The sequence below is a fragment of the Hypomesus transpacificus genome, chromosome 19 (genome assembly GCF_021917145.1).
Source record: "Hypomesus transpacificus isolate Combined female chromosome 19, fHypTra1, whole genome shotgun sequence".
NCBI classification, from domain to species: Eukaryota; Metazoa; Chordata; class Actinopteri; order Osmeriformes; family Osmeridae; genus Hypomesus; species Hypomesus transpacificus.
In genome coordinates, this window is record NC_061078.1 from 1005686 (window position 1) to 1023465 (window position 17780).

The 17780-nt window shown below is 47.7% G+C and overlaps 1 protein-coding gene across 1 annotated transcript; it reads left to right on the forward strand.

Annotated features, from left to right (window-relative positions):
* Window positions 1-683: 683 nt before the first annotated feature.
* micall2b (mical-like 2b) lies at window positions 684-16455 on the forward strand. The gene is made up of 17 exons (XM_047042308.1): window positions 684-1175; window positions 2113-2161; window positions 5799-5940; window positions 7068-7240; window positions 7370-7497; window positions 7648-8137; window positions 8195-8793; window positions 9075-9262; window positions 9383-9449; window positions 10268-10383; window positions 13257-13306; window positions 13430-13553; window positions 14039-14141; window positions 14349-14422; window positions 14573-14687; window positions 14866-14912; window positions 16316-16455. Exons 1-17 carry the CDS (start codon window positions 1033-1035, stop codon window positions 16381-16383), a joined length of 2676 nt encoding a protein of 891 aa, XP_046898264.1. The 5' UTR covers window positions 684-1032; the 3' UTR covers window positions 16384-16455.
* The last annotated feature ends 1325 nt before the right edge of the window (window positions 16456-17780 follow it).

Sequence of the window (17780 nt, forward strand, 5' to 3'; positions counted from 1 at the left end):
TCCTCACTCCTTCTCTTTCCCTCTCTCTCTGCCTACAGTCTACCCCACACTCCTCTCCAGAGGAACTGTTTAAATGTCACCTTCATGTCCACAACCAGAGAGAAAGTTTCAGTTTTGGGTGTACTGTCTCTTTAAGAATCGACTTGGGTGAGCAGTGTCCTGTCTTACTCCAGAGAGTTAAACTGGGATAGTTCAAACGTTTTAGCCTTTCTTTCCCTGTTTTCTCCAACCCCTCTTTCCTCCTCTCCCACATAATTGTTCTTAAACAGGATCTAAATACAATAATGGCCAGGTATTAAGTGTCTGAGCAGACACACACTCTCAAACCCTCACACACAAACACAAACACACACACACAAACACACCCTGTGCAGGGCAGGACAGGACAGGTCCAGGTAGACACAGCTGGTTGGTCTTACCTATCTAGGCCACACCACCAGCAGTGTACTTTGAAGCATTGTACAATGCTCGCACACGCACACTACACACGCGCACTACACACACACACTACACACACACACTACACACTCACACTACACACTACACATGCAGGTGGCTCTAAGTCGTTGTCACTAAAGATCCCCTTCCTTTTTCTTTCTTCCGCTCTCTCTTTATAATCCTCTTTCTCCTTCCCTATTCTCTCTCTCTCTCTCTCTCTCTCTCTCTCTCTCTCTCTGTCTCCCTCTCTCTCTCTCTCTCTGTCTCTCTCTCTCCCCCCCTCCCCCTCCTGCTGCTGTATTCCAACCCACTCCTGGTGACCGACAGATCCTCCGACTCCACCCTGCTCCTACGTGACGACGGGAACCTTTTCAGGTGTCATGTCAGTTGGTTTGAAGTTCCGTAGTATCACGGCACACGCTCTCGGTAATACCTCTCGTTTTTTGTCTGACGTGACAGACGCGCCAAACGGAACAAACTAAACCTTTATTTCAACTCAGTCAAAAAGTTTTGAAAAGTTAGTTGCGGTGCCTTATTCGGTATATCCGCTGCTTTGACATTGTTCGTTCTGGTCGGTGTAAGTGTCGGAGCGGGATGTCGGCGGTTAAAGCGCTTCAGCAGTGGTGTAAGATTCAGTGCAACGGGTACAGGGATGTGTCTATTACGAACATGACCACCTCTTTCCGGGACGGGCTGGCGTTCTGCGCGCTCATCCACAAACACCGGCCAGACCTCATGTAAGTGACTCCACCGGTACGACCAAAACCAAGTGATTACCCAGCTCTGGAAATTCAATTCAAGATTTAACTTCAACCACATAGCTACGCTGAATCGCCATATGCTACTATTTCACCAAGTCCCATGCGTTATCGTAACATTTACTTGTTGTTGTTGACGTTTAGGTACTTCTTTGTTCTTATCCTCACGACGCTTACTGTTGTTAAACGTGTTTCCTTATAGAACACAGCACTCGGACGAAACCAGTGCCGTTCATTCCTACGTGGCAGTGGAAGTTCATAGTTTTTCAGTTCATTGTGCTCCACTGTGAAAGTTCAGCTCTTTATAAAACAAATATATGTTTAATGTCTGTTTAAATGGAAGTGATATTAATTCTAGTCACAGACCCCCCCCCCCCCCTCGGGGACTGGTAATCATGCCGTAATTTGCAGAAGATTACTTGACCTTCTCCCCAACAAATGTTTAAGGCTTGTAGTTCTGGTTCGAATGACGGAGATGCATCATTTAGTTGTGCTCCTGCAATGGCGATCAGACAGTCCCGGTTTGACCGTCGGACTCCAGATTTTTCTGATCACCGTTTTTACGACAATATCCACTCCGGTGACGGTAGACCGGTCGGATTAGTCAGCTATTATGTGACGTGATGTCATTGTTCGGGGAAAATGTTCTTTGTTTACGTTATGGTCGTGTTGTTGGCTAACTTGTTAGTAAAGGTCTTGACTCTCAACCTGGTGAAGAGATCTCTGACACCCCTGACATGGTCTGAGGTTTGGAAACGAGCTTAATGCCTGTGTTGTAAGTTTGTTTCAACACAGGAAAGATGACGCACGCACACACACACACACGTGGATATAAGTGTCATGTTTACCATCAGTGTTTTTGATGTAATCTCTCTCCATCTCCTTCTCTTCCTCTTTGTCCACCTTCATCCCACAGTAACTTTGATTCTCTCAAGAAGGACGATGTCTACGACAATAACAAACTGGTGAGTGAGAGAGAGGTAGTGTGTGTGTGTGAGAGAGAGGGGTAGTAAGTGAGTGTGTGAGTGTGAGAGAGAGGGGTAGTGTGTGAGTGTGAGAGAGAGGGGTAGTGTGTGAGTGTGAGAGAGAGGGGTAGTGTGTGAGTGTGAGAGAGAGGGGTAGTAAGTGAGTGTGAGAGAGAGGGGTAGTGTGTGAGTGTGAGAGAGAGGGGTAGTAAGTGAGTGTGAGAGAGAGGGGTAGTGTGTGAGTGTGAGAGAGAGGGGTAGTGTGTGAGTGTGAGAGAGAGGGGTAGTGTGTGTGTGAGAGAGAGGGGTAGTAAGTGAGTGTGTGAGTGTGAGAGAGAGGGGTAGTGTGTGAGTGTGAGAGAGAGGGGTAGTGTGTGAGTGTGTGAGTGTGTGAGTCTGAGAGAGAGGGGTAGTGTGTGAGTGTGAGAGAGAGGGGTAGTAAGTGAGTGTGTGAGTGTGAGAGAGAGGGGTAGTGTGTGAGTGTGAGAGAGAGGGGTAGTGTGTGAGTGTGAGAGAGAGGGGTAGTAAGTGAGTGTGTGAGTGTGAGAGAGAGGGGTAGTGTGTGAGTGTGAGAGAGAGGGGTAGTAAGTGAGTGTGTGAGTGTGAGAGAGAGGGGTAGTGTGTGAGTGTGAGAGAGAGGGGTAGTAAGTGAGTGTGAGTGAGAGAGAGGAGAGAGGGGTAGTAAGTGAGTGTGTGAGTGTGAGAGAGAGGGGTAGTAAGTGAGTGTGTGTGTGAGAGAGAGGAAAGAGGGGTAGTAAGTGAGTGTGTGAGTGTGAGAGAGACGGGTAGTGTGTGAGTGTGAGAGAGAGGGGTAGTGTGTGAGTGTGAGAGAGAGGGGTAGTGTGTGAGTGTGAGAGAGAGGGGTAGTAAGTGTGTGTGTGAGTGTGAGAGAGAGGGGTAGTGTGTGAGTGTGAGAGAGAGGGGTAGTGTGTGAGAGAGAGGGGTAGTAACTGTGAGTGTGAGAGAGAGGGTTAGTGTGTGAGTGTGAGAGAGAGGGGTAGTGTGTGAGTGTGAGAGAGAGGGGTAGTAAGTGAGTGTGTGTGTGAGAGAGAGGAGAGAGGGGTAGTAAGTGAGTGTGAGAGAGAGGGGTAGTGTGTGAGTGTGAGAGAGAGGGGTAGTAAGTGAGTGTGAGAGAGAGGGGTAGTGTGTGAGTGTGAGAGAGAGGGGTAGTGTGTGAGTGTGAGAGAGAGGGGTAGTAAGTGAGTGTGTGAGTGTGAGAGAGAGGGGTAGTGTGTGAGTGTGAGAGAGAGGAGTAGTGTGTGAGTGAGAGAGAGGGGTAGTGTGTGAGTGTGAGAGAGAGGGGTAGTAAGTGAGTGTGTGAGTGTGAGAGAGAGGGGTAGTGTGTGAGTGTGAGAGAGAGGGGTAGTAAGTGAGTGTGAGAGAGAGGGGTAGTGTGTGAGTGAGAGAGAGAGAGGGGTAGTGTGTGAGTGAGAGAGAGAGGGGTAGTGTGTGAGTGTGAGAGAGAGGGGTAGTAAGTGTGTGTCTTCTCAGACAGTCCCAGCCACCAGAACGTAATCATAATAATAATAATACATTTGATTTGGAGGCGCCTTTCAAGTCACCCATGGTCACCTCGGACAGGACTAAGTTCCACCAGAACTTAGTCCTCCATTCAGACTCATCCATCATGGCTGCCCTTCAACCAGACTGGACTGCTCTTTGTGCCTGTCCGAGTTTCCTCCAGAGCCACTCTAAAACAGGCAACTGGCCTCCATCGTGGCTCCAGCTGCTGCGTCCCACTGTGCTGTAGTAGGCTCAAACGGGCCCCGGCCTGCAGATCCAAAATAGCCTCAGACTGAAGCTGATGTTTTTCTTCTTTCTCACTGATAAGGAGGATTTCAGGGAGTTTCCAGCTTGATGACAGACCAGATGATCGCTGGAGCATGTCAACTTGCTCTCCCTCCTCCTCTCTCTCTTCTCCCTCCTCTCTCTCCTCTCCCTCCTCTTCTCTCTCCTCTCCCTCCTCTCTCTCCTCTCCCTCCTCTCTCTCCCCTCCCTCCTCTTCTCTCTCCTCTCCCTCCTCTTCTCTCTCTTCTCCCTCCTCTTCTCTCTCCCTCCTTCTCTCTCCTCTCCCTCCTCCTCTTTCCTCTCCCTCCTCTTCTCTCCTCCTCTCTCCTCTCTCTCCTCTCCCTCTTCTTCTCTCTCCTCTCCCTCCTCTTCTCTCTCTTCTCCCTCCTCTTCTCTCTCCCTCCTTCTCTCTCCTCTCCCTCCTCCTCTTTCCTCTCCCTCCTCTTCTCTCCTCCTCTCTCCTCTCCCTCCTCTTCTCTCTCTTCTCCCTCCTCTTCTCCCTCCTTCTCTCTCCTCTCCCTCCTCCTCTCTCCTCCTCTCTTTCCTCTCCCTCCTCTCTTTCCTCTCCCTCCTCCTCTCTTTCCTCTCCCTCCTCCTCTTTCTTCTCCCTCCTCCTCTCTTTCCTCTCCCTCCTCCTCTCTCTCCTCTCCTTCTTTCCTCTCCCTCCTCCTCTCTCCTCTCCCTCCTCCTCTCTCCTCTCCCTCCTCCTCTCTCCTCTCCCTCTTTCCTCTCTCTCCTCCTATTATCTTCTTCTAGCCAGACTAGGCCCAGTTCCTGTTGACAGACAGGTCTAGATATGGATGTAAACACACACACATGCACAGGCATAAACAGCAGTCAGAGACAGACACACACATACAACAATTCAGTTGTGTTGGGATTTTAGTGCCACAACATTCTTAACCGTGTACACTCACACAAACACAGGGACGTGCACAGACATTAGGAGGGGCTATTGCTCTAACACTAGTGATCAACATTATCTCCATGACTTCAAAAAGTCAAGTGAAAGGTTTTCCCTCTCCTTCACTTTCACCGGCGTGAAAATACAAACAATGGATGAACAACACAAAACTGGATGATATCGCAGTTGTATTGTATTTACCTTTGCTAATGATGGGCTTATGGTATTGATGCTTTACTTAGGCTCTCTCTCCAGAGGGGCAGATCATCAGGGCAAACGGCCTGTTGCCCGGGCAACAATACCCCATACCTGTGCACGTCCCTGCACACACACCCTGCTATTCCAGTCATGCGCTGAGAGGGAGACGACAGGAATGAAGAAAGGCCTGTCTCCCTCTCTGTCTCTCTCCCCCCTCTCTCCCTAGAAGCTGCAGACCTAGGCTTCCCAGAGTGTTTATGTTTGTACCTGGGTGTGTGTACAGTATAGACAATGTGGTGTGTCATGAGGGGAGGGAGAGAGGGGAGGGAGGGAGGGAGAGAGGGAGAGAGGGGAGGGAGGGAGGGAGGGAGGGAGGGAGGGAGAGAGGGAGACAGAACACATGAGCAAACGTTGTGTTGGTGCCTAAAATGTATTTCCTGTATTCCTGTTCTGTTTTCCTCCTCTACTCCTGTCCTCTCTTCCTGTCCTCCTCCTCTCCTCTCCTCCTCTTGTCTTCCTCTCCTCTTCCTGTCCTCCTCTCCTCCTCCTCCTCCTGTCCTCTCCTCTCCTCCATTTGTCTTCCTCTCCTCTTCCTGTCCTCCTCTCCTCTTGTTGCTCTCCTCCTCTTCCTCTCCTCCTGCCCTCCTCCTCTCCTCATGTTCCTCCTCCTGCCCTCCTCCTCCTCCTCTCCTCCTCCTGCCTCCTCCTCCTGATCCTCTCCTCCTCTCCTCCCCTCCTCCTGTGCAGGCGTTCAGTGTTGCTGAGGAGCAGCTTGGTATCCCTGCTCTGCTGGATGCGGAGGACATGCTGGCCCTCAGGGTCCCTGACCGCCTCAGTGTCCTCACATACGTCTCCCAGTACTACAACTACTTCCACGGCCGCTCTCCCAGTCAGTACACACACACACACACGCTATATACACACACACTATATACACACACACACTATATATACACAGACACTATATACCCACACACAAACTACATATATACACACACACACTAAATACACACACTTATATACACTTATACACTATATATTTATATTAGTGGTGGGCCATTATCGGCGTTAACGTGCTGCGTTAACGTGAGACTTATCGGGCGATTAAAAATATATCGCCGTTAATCTATTCTCTAAATTGGGTTGGGAGCTGGGTCTATATACTACGCCAGCTATGATGACTTTCACCTTGATATTTGAGCGTGGATGTATACCTAGCCGAATTGCACTGTAGGGGGCGAGAACGAGTCTTTGAACCAGTGTGTATGCCTTGTGTATCAAATTACCACATCAAACGTGACGTGCTAACATGAATACAGCTATGAAGCCGCAGGGTTTGCTTCAGGGAAAATTTATTTTTAAGAAGCTTCCCAATTTAAACCTCGACAAGACTAAGGTTGTTCGCACCTTGTGCGACGCGGAATTAGTTTACTGTAAGAGTTCTTCCAGTCTCAAATACCACCTACACGCAAAGCATCCCTTATCTAATGCAGAAGATGCCGGGCCAAACACTGATGTAGCGCAGGGGAAGAGTCGTTAAACTACTATGTTTGAGTGCAACTGAGGCAAGCCCGTCAGCACAGCTCTATCAGCCAAGCTAACTAATCTCCTCGCTCACCTGGCTTGAGAAACCCGTTCTCAAACACTTACTTTTAGTCATTATTTAGGTAGCACACATATTCTGAATGCCTTCGGCGGAATTCAAATGAGACATTTTAATCTAGATTAATATAGATTAATTCCAAGATTACAGTGAGATTAATCTAGATTTAAAAAACGTATCTATGCCCACCACTAATATATACACACACACACACAATATACACACAACACACCATACACACTATATATATATATGCACACACATACACACACACACACACATATATATATACACTATATACATATACACACGCACACACACAGATATACACCATACACACACACACACACTCATATACACCATATGTGTGTGTGTACTGACTGTGTGTGTGTGTACTGACTGTGTGTGTGTAGTTGGAGGTTTGGCAGGAGTGAAACGCCCAGCAGAGGAGTCTACAGAACAGTCCTCTGGGAAGAAGAATCAGCCAATAACAGCCAAGGCCTACCCTGGCTCCTCCCCCTACCAGCCTCCCCCCTCTCCCTCCCACCTCAGACCCTCCCCCAAACAAGGCCGCTTTGCTGCACAGGTAAGTCTCCCCCATCCTCCCCTCCTCTTTCTCTCTTCCCCTCCTCTCTCACCCTCCCTCACCCCTTGGAGAGAAGTTGCTGCAATCACCAGATTTTTTAAGCAAAACAACATCCCTCCCTCCCTCCAGAAGGAGGGTGTGTCGGAGCCCAGGCTGGCTGGGACCCTCAGTAACAAGTGTGTGAGCTGTCAGAAGCACGTCCACCTGGTCCAGCGCCACCTGGTGGACGGGAGGCTGTACCACAGGAACTGTGCCAAGTAAGAAGGGGGGAGAGGGAGAGAGGGAGGAGGGAGAGGGTTGGCTGGCTGGCTGGCAGACTGGTGGGCAGATCATGATATAATCCCTAGCACCCCATGTTCCAGAGTTCTTTCTCCTCTCCATCCCAGCTGCTCTCATGTGTTCTCCAGGTGTGCAGAGTGTTCCACTACCTTGCTGTCAGGGGCGACCACAGCCGGGTCAGAACCAGGATCCTTCATCTGCTCCGCCCACCAGCGTGGGGCTCCGCCCCTCCAGGAGCGCCACGACAACACGCCCGTGGTGCCATGGAGACGCATCAACCCCAGGCATACAGCCGGCCTCACCCCTACCCCGGCATCTACCCCGGCCTCCAAACTGGGCCCCAGTTGGCTAACGTATCGACCTGCGGCTCCTACCCCAGCCTCTACCTTGTCCTCTATCACAACCTCTACCACTCCCTCAGCCTCAACTCAGGCCTCTACCCCAGCCTCCAAACCAGGCCCCAGCTGGCTGACCTCCAGGACTGAAAAACCCAGCACCCCCCACTCATCCCTGTCCTCACTGCCCACACCGAAGCTCTCCTCCATGGGCTCCTCCGGCACCTCCACCCCCTCTAGCCTCTCCACCCCCTCTAGCCTCTCCAACCCCTCCAGCCTCTCCACCCCCTCTAGCCTCTCCACCCCCTCTAGCCTCTCCACCCCCTCTAGCCTCTCCACCCCCTCTAGCCTCTCCACCCCCTCTAGCCTCTCCACCCCCTCTAGCCTCTCCAACCCCTCCAGCCTTTCCAGCCTCAGACCTGTGGCCACGCCCCGGACCTCCAGCAGCAGCAAGACCCAGCAGGCCCGGGCTCACTTCTTCCAGAGTGACACCACGACCGGACTAGAGAACCAGAGCCAGAACCAGGCCAGGGACCAGAACCAGGTCATGGCCCCAGCCCGGAGCCTGGCTGTGGGGGGCCAGGAGGAGGGAGCGGGGCCTGGAGGGAGTGAGAGGGGAGGCAGGGGGGTGAGTGTGGTAGTGAACCTGAAGGGGGGGTTGGGAGGGGGCAAGAAGGTACTCGGTGGGGCAAGTACAGGAGGGGGCCAGGAAGTTACTTTGGGTGAGGGAGTGACTAAGATTGGGGGAGGGGCTAAGGTAGGGGAGGTGGTTGGGGGAGGGGCTAAGGTAGGGGAGGTGATGATGTTGCCCAGAGAAGAGAACAGCAAGAAAGAGGCAGCAGCTTTTCTCTCCAAGAAAATAATAACAACATCAACCGAAGTCAACAACAACACCAAACCAGCCTGGACGACTGTGGCTCTGAAGATGACTGACAACAGGTGGGACACAATCACACACAGATTTGAAAGGTTAAGAGATTATTTTCAAAAAGAAATTTCGAAAGGTTGAAAAAATATTCTCAGTACTGCAGCCTCAAACTGCAGCCTCTCAATACTGCAGCCCTTCAGTTCTGCAGCCTTTCAGTTCTGCAGCCTCTCACTACTGCATCCTACTCCATTTTTCAAGTTGTCAAGGCAGAAAAAAAGTTTCAAAGGTTGAAAAAGTCTTCTCAGTACTGCAGCCTTTCAGTACTGCAGTTTCTCAGTTTCTCCCTCCTCAGACCTGCAGATATGGTGACCCCTAAGAAAGAGACAGATGGTGGGAAGAAAGGAAGAGTGAAGCTAAAAGCCGACCCCTCCATCCTGGCCGACCTAGGAACCACCTTTGACCCCCCCACCCCCAGCAGCCGCACTGCATTGTGGGGGAAGACTCCAGACAAAGGATCCCCCAAACCAGTCACCACTCCAGGTGTGTGTGTGTATACAACGTGTGTGTATATACAACGTGTGTGTCTGTGTGCGTATATACAGCGTGTGTGTATATACAATGTGTGTGTTTGTATATATACGACGTGTGTGTTTCCAACAGTAGCAGACAGCAGCAGCTCTCCAGCAGACTGGAGGTCAAAGCTCAAACCCGTCTCCAAGGAGACCAAGTAAGACTCTGTTCTCCCCCTCCTCTATACTTCTTCTCCTCCTCTTCCTCCTCTTCCTCCTCTATACTCTCTTCTCCTCCTCTACACTCTCTTCTCCTCCTCTATACTCTCTTCTCCTTCTCTACACTCTCTTCTCCTCCTCTATACTCTCTTTTTCTCCTCTATACTCTCTTCTCCTCCTCTTACTCCTCTATACTCTCTTCTGCTCCTCTATACTCTCTTCTCCTCTTCCTCTCTCTTCCTCCTCTTCCTCCTCTTCATCCTCTTTTTCCTCCTCCTCTTCATCCTCCTCTTCCTCCTCTTCTTCTTCTTCCTCCTCCTCTTCATCCTCCTCCTCTTCATCCTCTTCCTCCTCTTCCTCCTTTTCATCCTCCTCCTCCTCTTCTTCTTCCTCCTGTTCTTCCTGTAGTCAGCACAATGTCTCATTCTTGATATCAGCTGCTGATCCTAGAAGGGACACATTAAGTCATAACTTTGCATTTGAATTGGTCTTCATACCTGCCACTCAAAAACGCTCTGTCCTGATTGGCTGTTTTCAGGGGGCCAGCCCCTCCATTTCTGCCATGCCCACACCCGGGCAAAGAGGTGTCGCGTTTAAAGCTGTCCCAAGTGTAACCACACCAGCCCAGGGTTCCCTTCCTGGTGACCAGCTACAGTAGAAACCAAAGTAAAGACCAAAGTAGAGACAGGGAGACAGGTGAGAGAGAGACTGAGGAGAGAGACTGAGAGCAGCCTCAATGATGTCTGTTCCCTCACTTTGGCTTTCTCTGTTCTCTCTCTTTATTTTCTCTCTCCCTCTGACCCACCCTCCTCTCCAGGACCAAAGACTCCCCCTCTCTCCTCCCAGACAGGAAGGCTGAGGCCCCCTCCAGGCCCTGGGCAGCAAGTACACGAAACTCACAGGCTTCAGGGCCTACCAGCCCTGGGACCCAGGGTAAACACACACACACACACGTGTATATATATATATATATATATATTAGAGCTGTCAAACGATTAAAATATTTAATCGCGAATAATCGCATTAATGTCATAGTTAACTCGCGATTAATCTCAATTAATCGCACATTTGTATCTATTTTAAATGTTCCTTGATTTCTTTTTCATCCATTCTTTTTTCAAATTGTAATGCTCTTATCGACATGGAAAAGTGGTTTGGATTGCTTCGTGCAAATGTTTTTTTTTTAATTGAAAACAACATTGCAATCGCCTGGCTTTGACGAGCAGGCGGAGAATTCGCATCAGCTGTGTGCTTGGCTGTGTGCCATCAAAATTATATTTTCGACTCCACGACGTGCTGCGATGATAGCTCATTCCCTCCGGCTCAGTTCACAACGACAGAACACACTGATCACTTTGGTCTTGTCAATGGAACCATTTGGCAACCTTTTAAAAGTAAACTTTCCATTCAGAATCTTATTGGCATCCATTTCGGCGTCTGGCGCTGGCAATCAACTCAAAACATAACGTTAGCCTACTACCAGAGAATGTCTAATATCCGTAAACGGGCTCTGCTACGACTGTTTAGCCGGCTCGCAAGCCCAAACATGTGGGTGTGGCGTGCCTGTTGTTTTGTTTCCGGTCTAGCTAGATCCGGTGTGGTATTGTAGTTTTTCTATTGTCAGTGGTTGTTGCAACAGAATGTGAAAAAAAACTACAAAGTTTGCTAGGTCAAAAAGAGCCGGACCATTCAAATATGGGAAATAAAATTCCCATGGTTCCCGCCTTAATAACTTTGCCGTCCAATCACCGATTTTATTTCTGAAAACTGCCAGATACTCATGACAACTTAAGCTCAAAGCACATATCATTGGTTAAGGGGTTTATGGGAGGGGGAAATAAATGTATCGTCTGCAACGGCAGCCATTGTTTTCCGAGGCGGAGCCAGAGCGGAGACCATGGGAGATTGCCTACAGTGTTAGATTTACAGCTTCGAATTGAAATCGGAGACGATATTATGAGTAAAGACAAGTTCCTTGATATGTGTTGTCAATATTGTCAATTAAAAGTCTCAACTTTTTACTTACGAAGAATTTGTTTGTGGGAGTGACGCAAGTTTTTTCAGGAAAGAATGACGTGTCCGGCTTGGCGGTTTGTGACAGGCAGCTATGACGGTAGTAGCACTGTTTACCTTCGATTTGAGCAGATTTATAAAAAAACTTGGAAAAACAACATTACCTAGCTAGATTATGTACACTGTAAGCTAAATGTACATGCCTTGTTTGGCCAATTCGGTCGATTGTGGAAGAATCTCGAACGTATTTTAGTTATCGAGAGGAGTATCCAGCCATAGCGCTAGCTACTTTTGGGACAGGATAATTCCGGTTTCCCCTGTCTCCACTAGTCACTAAAATGGTCATAACTTTTAATCAAAATATGGTATTTCTAATCTGTCTTCTGTTCTACATTGCCCACAGACCTGTGGATATTCCACCTACTCAAAGTATTTCTCTATCTTGTAATTAAAGTGGTTAAAAATTCATTTGTCTGATGAGGTATGGTGGATGGAGAAGTTTTTGTAAAGAATGGCTGCCTGAAACCACTTTGATAAAATATGATTTGCCTCAAGTGATCATATATTTATTGACATGATAAAAATCCCCTAGTTCTCTTCTTCAAGATGGTATAAACGGTTAAGGTGTATGATTTAATATGAAAATTCATAAAATATTAATATGAATATCATATTTCAACAGCTTATGGAATGTTCGGAATGTTGTCTCAGGCAGTAAAGGGTTTTAATCGCGCGATAAAAAAAATTATGCCGTTAATTTGGGTTTGCATTAACGCCGTTAATAACGCGTTAAACTGACAGCACTAATATATATATATTAGTGGTGGGCATAGATACAAAAAAAAAAATCTAGATGAATCTCACTGTAATCTTGGCGTTAATCTAGATTAAAATGGCTCATTTTAATTCCGCCGAAGGCATTCAGAATATGTGTGCTACCCAAATAATGACTGAAAGTCAGTCTTTGAGAAAGGGTTTCTCAAGCCAGGTGGCACATTAGACCAGGGGCTCATCTCTTGTTTCCAAAATGCATCACAAACTGATTGAGAAAGCTGTTCTACTATGATAATTGGTGATTAAAATAAATTATGTTCAATAAGATGTACTTGTGTTTATTAACTGTTTATTAGATTAGTTAGTTTGGCTGATAGAGCTATGCTGACGGGCTTGCCTCGGTTGCACTCAAACATGGTAGTTTGACGACGACTCTTCCCCTGCGCTACATCAGTGCTTGGCCCGGCATCTTCCGCATTAGTTAAGGGAAGCTTTGCGTTTAGGTGGTATTTGAGACTGGAAGAACTCCTACAGTAAACTAATTACGCATCGCACAAGGTGCAAACAACCTTAGTCTTGTCGAGGTTTCCATTGGGAAGCTTCTTAAAAATACATTTTCCCTGAAGCAAATCAGGCGGCTTCATAGCTGCATCCATGTTAGCACGTCACGTTTGATGTGGTAATTTCATACACAAGGCATACACACTGGTTCGAAGACTCGTTCTCGCCCCCTACAGTGCAATTCGGCTAGGTATAAATCCTCGCTAAAATATCAAGGTGAAAGTCATCATAGCTGGCGTAGTATAGACCCCGCTCCCAACCCAACTTTGAGAATAGATTAACGGCGATATTTCTTTCATTGTGAGATAAGAGTCTCATGTTAGCGCAGCACGTTAACGCCGATAACGGCCCACCACTAATTTAAATACAATTGAAATAATCAGCACTTCTTCTCTCCCCCTACCTCTCTACTTCTCTACCCTCCCTCTCTTCTTCTCTCCCCCTCCCTCTCTTCTAAGGTGTCCTGAATGGAAAGAGCTCCAGTGACCTGGAGAGCAGGCCAGCTGTGGTCAGTATGTTAGTGTGTGTGTGTGCGTGTGTGTTACGTTATATAGAACAATGAAGCTGTTACATTAATGTCAATAAGAAGAATACATGTATCAATATTCCTTCATTTCTTGTGTGTGTGCAGGCTAAGCCAGACTACATCCCGAAGCAGCAGATTCTGAGTGAGCTGGAGGAGATTGAGACCAGCCTGAATGACCTGGAGACACGAGGAGTGCTGCTGGAGACCCAGCTACGCCACTCTGAAGAGGGTACGACACACACCTGAACACACACCTGGACACACCTGCACAAACACACACACACCTATACACACCTGGACAGTGGACACACCTGCACAAAAACACAAACATGCACACACACACCTATACACACGCACACCAGAACATACACTTGCACACACACACACACCTGAACACACACACACACCTGAACACACACACACCTGCACACACACACCTGCACACACACTTGAACACACACCTGCACACACACACCTGCACACACACTTGAACACACACCTGCACACACACTTGAACACACACCTGCACACACACTTGAACACACACCTGCACACACACACCTGCACACACACACACAACTAGAGGAGAGAGAACATCTTTGAGAGAAACGGAGGAAGGAAATGCAACGTTTGAATCTGTCATGACCTTGATAAGTGTGTCACTATTAAAGCCTAATGTGTGTATGCCTGTGTGTGTGTGTGTGTGTGTGGCAGAGGGAGAGGAGGACTCTGTGATGGATGAGCTGATGATAGACTGGTTCAACCTCATCAGGAACAAACAGGTGGCCATGAGGAGGGAGTCAGAGCTGGTGTACATGTGAGCACACCTGCACACACACACACACACACACACACACACACACACACCTGCACACACACACACACACACACACACACCCACACACACACACACACCCACACACACACACACACATGTACTTTAAAACTACTATCGAGTGACCGTCTGTCTGTGTGTGTGTGTGCGTGTGTGCATGTGTGTCTGTGTCTGTGTGTGTGCGCGCAGCGCTAGGAGCCAGGACCTGGAGGAGGAGCAGCCCAGTGTGGAGCAGGAGCTGAGGAGACTGATGGACAAACCTGGTGAGGCACAGTGTGTGTGTCTCTGTGTGTCTGTGACTGGATGAGTGAGTGTGTCTGTGTGTGTGTGTATCAGAAAATAAATGGGTTTAGGGCAGTGTGTGTTTTATAAGACGCGTGTGTTTTATAAGACGTGTGTGTGTGTGTGCGCAGACCATCTGAAGACCAAGTGGGATCGGAGGAGAGAGGAGGAGCTTATGGTGAAACTAGTAGAGATTGTCAACGACAGGAACGCCATCATAGACGGCCTGGATGATGACAGAATCAGGTGTGTGTCTGTAGCCAGTTAGGTCTGTCAGGATGCGTGTGTGTGGCCAGTTAGGTCTGTCAGTGTGTGTGTGTGTGTGTAACCAGTTATGTCTGTCAGTATGTGTGTGTAACCAGTTAGGTCTTTGTGTGTGTGTGTGTGAGAGAGAGAGAATTGTCATGTTCTGTGTTCTTCTCAGGGAGGAAGAGGAGGATCAACAGCTAGACATAATGATGAAGAACCTGGGTGAGTTAACTTCCTGTTCTAACCTGCCCAGGTTCTAACCTGCTAAGGTTCTAACCTGCAGGGGTTCTAACCTGCTGAGGTTCTAACATTCTATCTGTTCTGTTCTGTGGTTCTGACTCTCTTTTTTTCCATTTATATAATTCACTGCATAGCAACCAAAACGATCTAAACATTCCTTCATTATCTAAACCTTTTATCATAAAACTTTTCACATTATGAAGATGAAGATATGATATTTTTATGTTTATACTACTTTTTAGTACCTTTTCCTTGAGGCCGTGTGTGTGTTGTAGTGTTTTTAGATGTGTTCTCCTCATCACTAATGGGTAACCTCCATATCACCACTTCCCTTCAGAATCATAGTAGTGAAATGGAACTGACCCCTACCCCTATCTCACTTCACCTGCATCTGCACACACACACACACACACACACTCAGGAATACACACACTCAGGAATACACACATTCAGGAATACACACACTCAGGAATACACACTCTCGGTTATCTAGAACTTTGCTGGGAGAAGTTAAGCAAAAATCCTTTCACCTCCGTTCACCTCTCCTCTCATCACAATCTGCACAATGACACCCTGCACATTGCAATTTGCACTATTGTATCGTTTGCACTATCTGTATTTTTAGGTTAAATTGTAAATTAGGGCTACTTATATTTTATTTTTTATTCCCCTTAGTATTAGCTAGACCCCCCTTAGTATTAGCTAGACTTTGCTCCTTTTGTATAGTTAGTCCACATATTTAAGTTCCAATGTTCCTATATGTTTAATGTATGCACCTTCCTGCCAAAGTGAATTCCTTGTTTGTGCAAACATTCATGGCAAATACATTTACATTTAGTCATTTAGCAAACGCTCTTATCCAGAGCGACTTACAGTAAGTACAGGGACATTCCCCCCGAGGCAAGTAGGGTGAAGTGCCTTGCCCAAGGACACAACGTCATTTGGCATGGCAGGGAATCGATCCAGCAACCTTCTGATTACTAGCCCGACTCCCTCACCGCTCAGCCATCTGACTCCCCTCTCCTGAAATAAAATACTTCTGATTCTGATTCTCCTCCACTCACCTCTCCTCTCCTCCTCTCCTCCTCCACTCACCTCTCTCCTCCTCCACTCACCTCTCCTCTCCTCCTCTCCTCCTCCACTCACCTCTCCTCTCCTCTTCTCCTCCTCCACTCACCTCTCCTCTCCTCCTCTCCTCCTCCCCTCTCCTCTCCTCTCCTCCACTCACCTCTCCTCCTCTCCTCCTCCACTCTCCTCTCCTCCACTCACCTCTCCTCTTCTCCTCCACTCACCTCTCCTCTCCACTGCTAATGGGTCAGAAAGGAGTTAGTGTGTGTGAGAGAGAATCTTAGTTGAGATATAATACTTGTTTCTTTCTCTCTTAGATGTAAAGAAAGACAAGACTAAAAAGAAGAAGCTGGGCTTGTTCAGCTGGGGCAAGAAGGAGAGCTGAAGCACACACACACCAACACACACACACACCTCAACACACACACACCTCAACACACACACACATCAACACTCACACATCAACACGCACACATCAACACACACACATCAACACGCACACACATCAACACACACACACACATCAACACACACACACACCTCAACACACACACACCTCAACACACACACACATCAACACACACACACAGATCCAACCACTCACAAAAATCAACACACACACACACCTCAACACACACACACCTCAACACACACACACCTCAACACACACACACATCAACACACACACACAGATCCAACCACTCACAAAAATATTGCTGCTTTTTAAAATGTTGTTGGCTAATCATGTAGTGTGTGTGTCTGGTTTATAGTTGACCTGGTGTTATTAAAAAGTAGAAGCGCTTCGTAATGAGTTAGTTAGAAACACACAGTTTTAATTTGATTTTAACGAGATTGACAGGTTATTTTACGGTTTCTTAACTCTTAATTTTCCATGTGAATTTTATAAATGATTTTAGCGTAATGACTACCCAATGATGAGTGGATGGATGGATGAGTCTGTGTAAATATACCTGCTCTTACTCGTTTTTTTTCTTCAATAAATTCCTACATGGTCGAATCGATACTGATTGTTGAAATATTTGACTGGTTGATCGTGTGTGTGTGTGTGTGTGAGCATGTCTGTACATGTACCTCTCTGCTCTAGCCAGCAGGGGGCAGCATTCACAAGCCCTGCAACAACCAGTCACTCTCATCCCACCTGCTCCATCTTTGCTTCTCCTGTTAAACCCTTTTTAACTTGATAGGACAGTTGGAGGGAGACACAGGAGAGAGACATGGGGCAAGATGTGCAGGAAATTGCCTGGGCCGGATTCAAACCCGAGCACCCCAAATAGGCCATAGCCTCTCTTTCTGTCTGTCTCTTTAGGTCTCTGAATCTCGTCTGACACGCTCGCACACTCACACACTCACACACACACACACACACACAGATGTTCTCCAATTCTCAATTCCAGAGTTGTCCTTCTTTGTTTAGTCAGTGTTGACATTTTAAGCTGTGAAATTTGGTTCCAGCCAATGTGTGTCTTGTCTTTCTTCTGCCTGTGTGTCGCACACACACACACACAAACTGAGAGTCACCGTTGTCATGTGTGACAACATTGTGACAACATTGGTTGATTCTCTTCTCTAAGCTGTCGTGGTTTCGTGTATAAACCCTTCATGTTACTCGACCACTGAAGTGTGAGTGAGAAAGAGGGAGGCAGGCAACACTGGAGATACTGCAGGCTTCTGACAAGCTTGGTGTGTGTTTGTGTTCAAATGAATCATTCACTCTCACACACACACACACATACACACACACACATCTTTCATCTTCTAGAC

Bases quoted from the DNA above. Each gene is read 5' to 3' on its own strand.
- micall2b (XM_047042308.1), top strand. From the start codon at position 1,033: ATGTCGGCGGTTAAAGCGCTTCAGCAGTGGTGTAAGATTCAGTGCAAC. The intron at 1,176-2,112 runs GTAAGTGACTCC...TTCATCCCACAG, and splicing joins AAACACCGGCCAGACCTCAT to TAACTTTGATTCTCTCAAGA. The intron at 14,423-14,572 runs GTGAGGCACAGT...GTGTGTGCGCAG, and splicing joins GAGACTGATGGACAAACCTG to ACCATCTGAAGACCAAGTGG.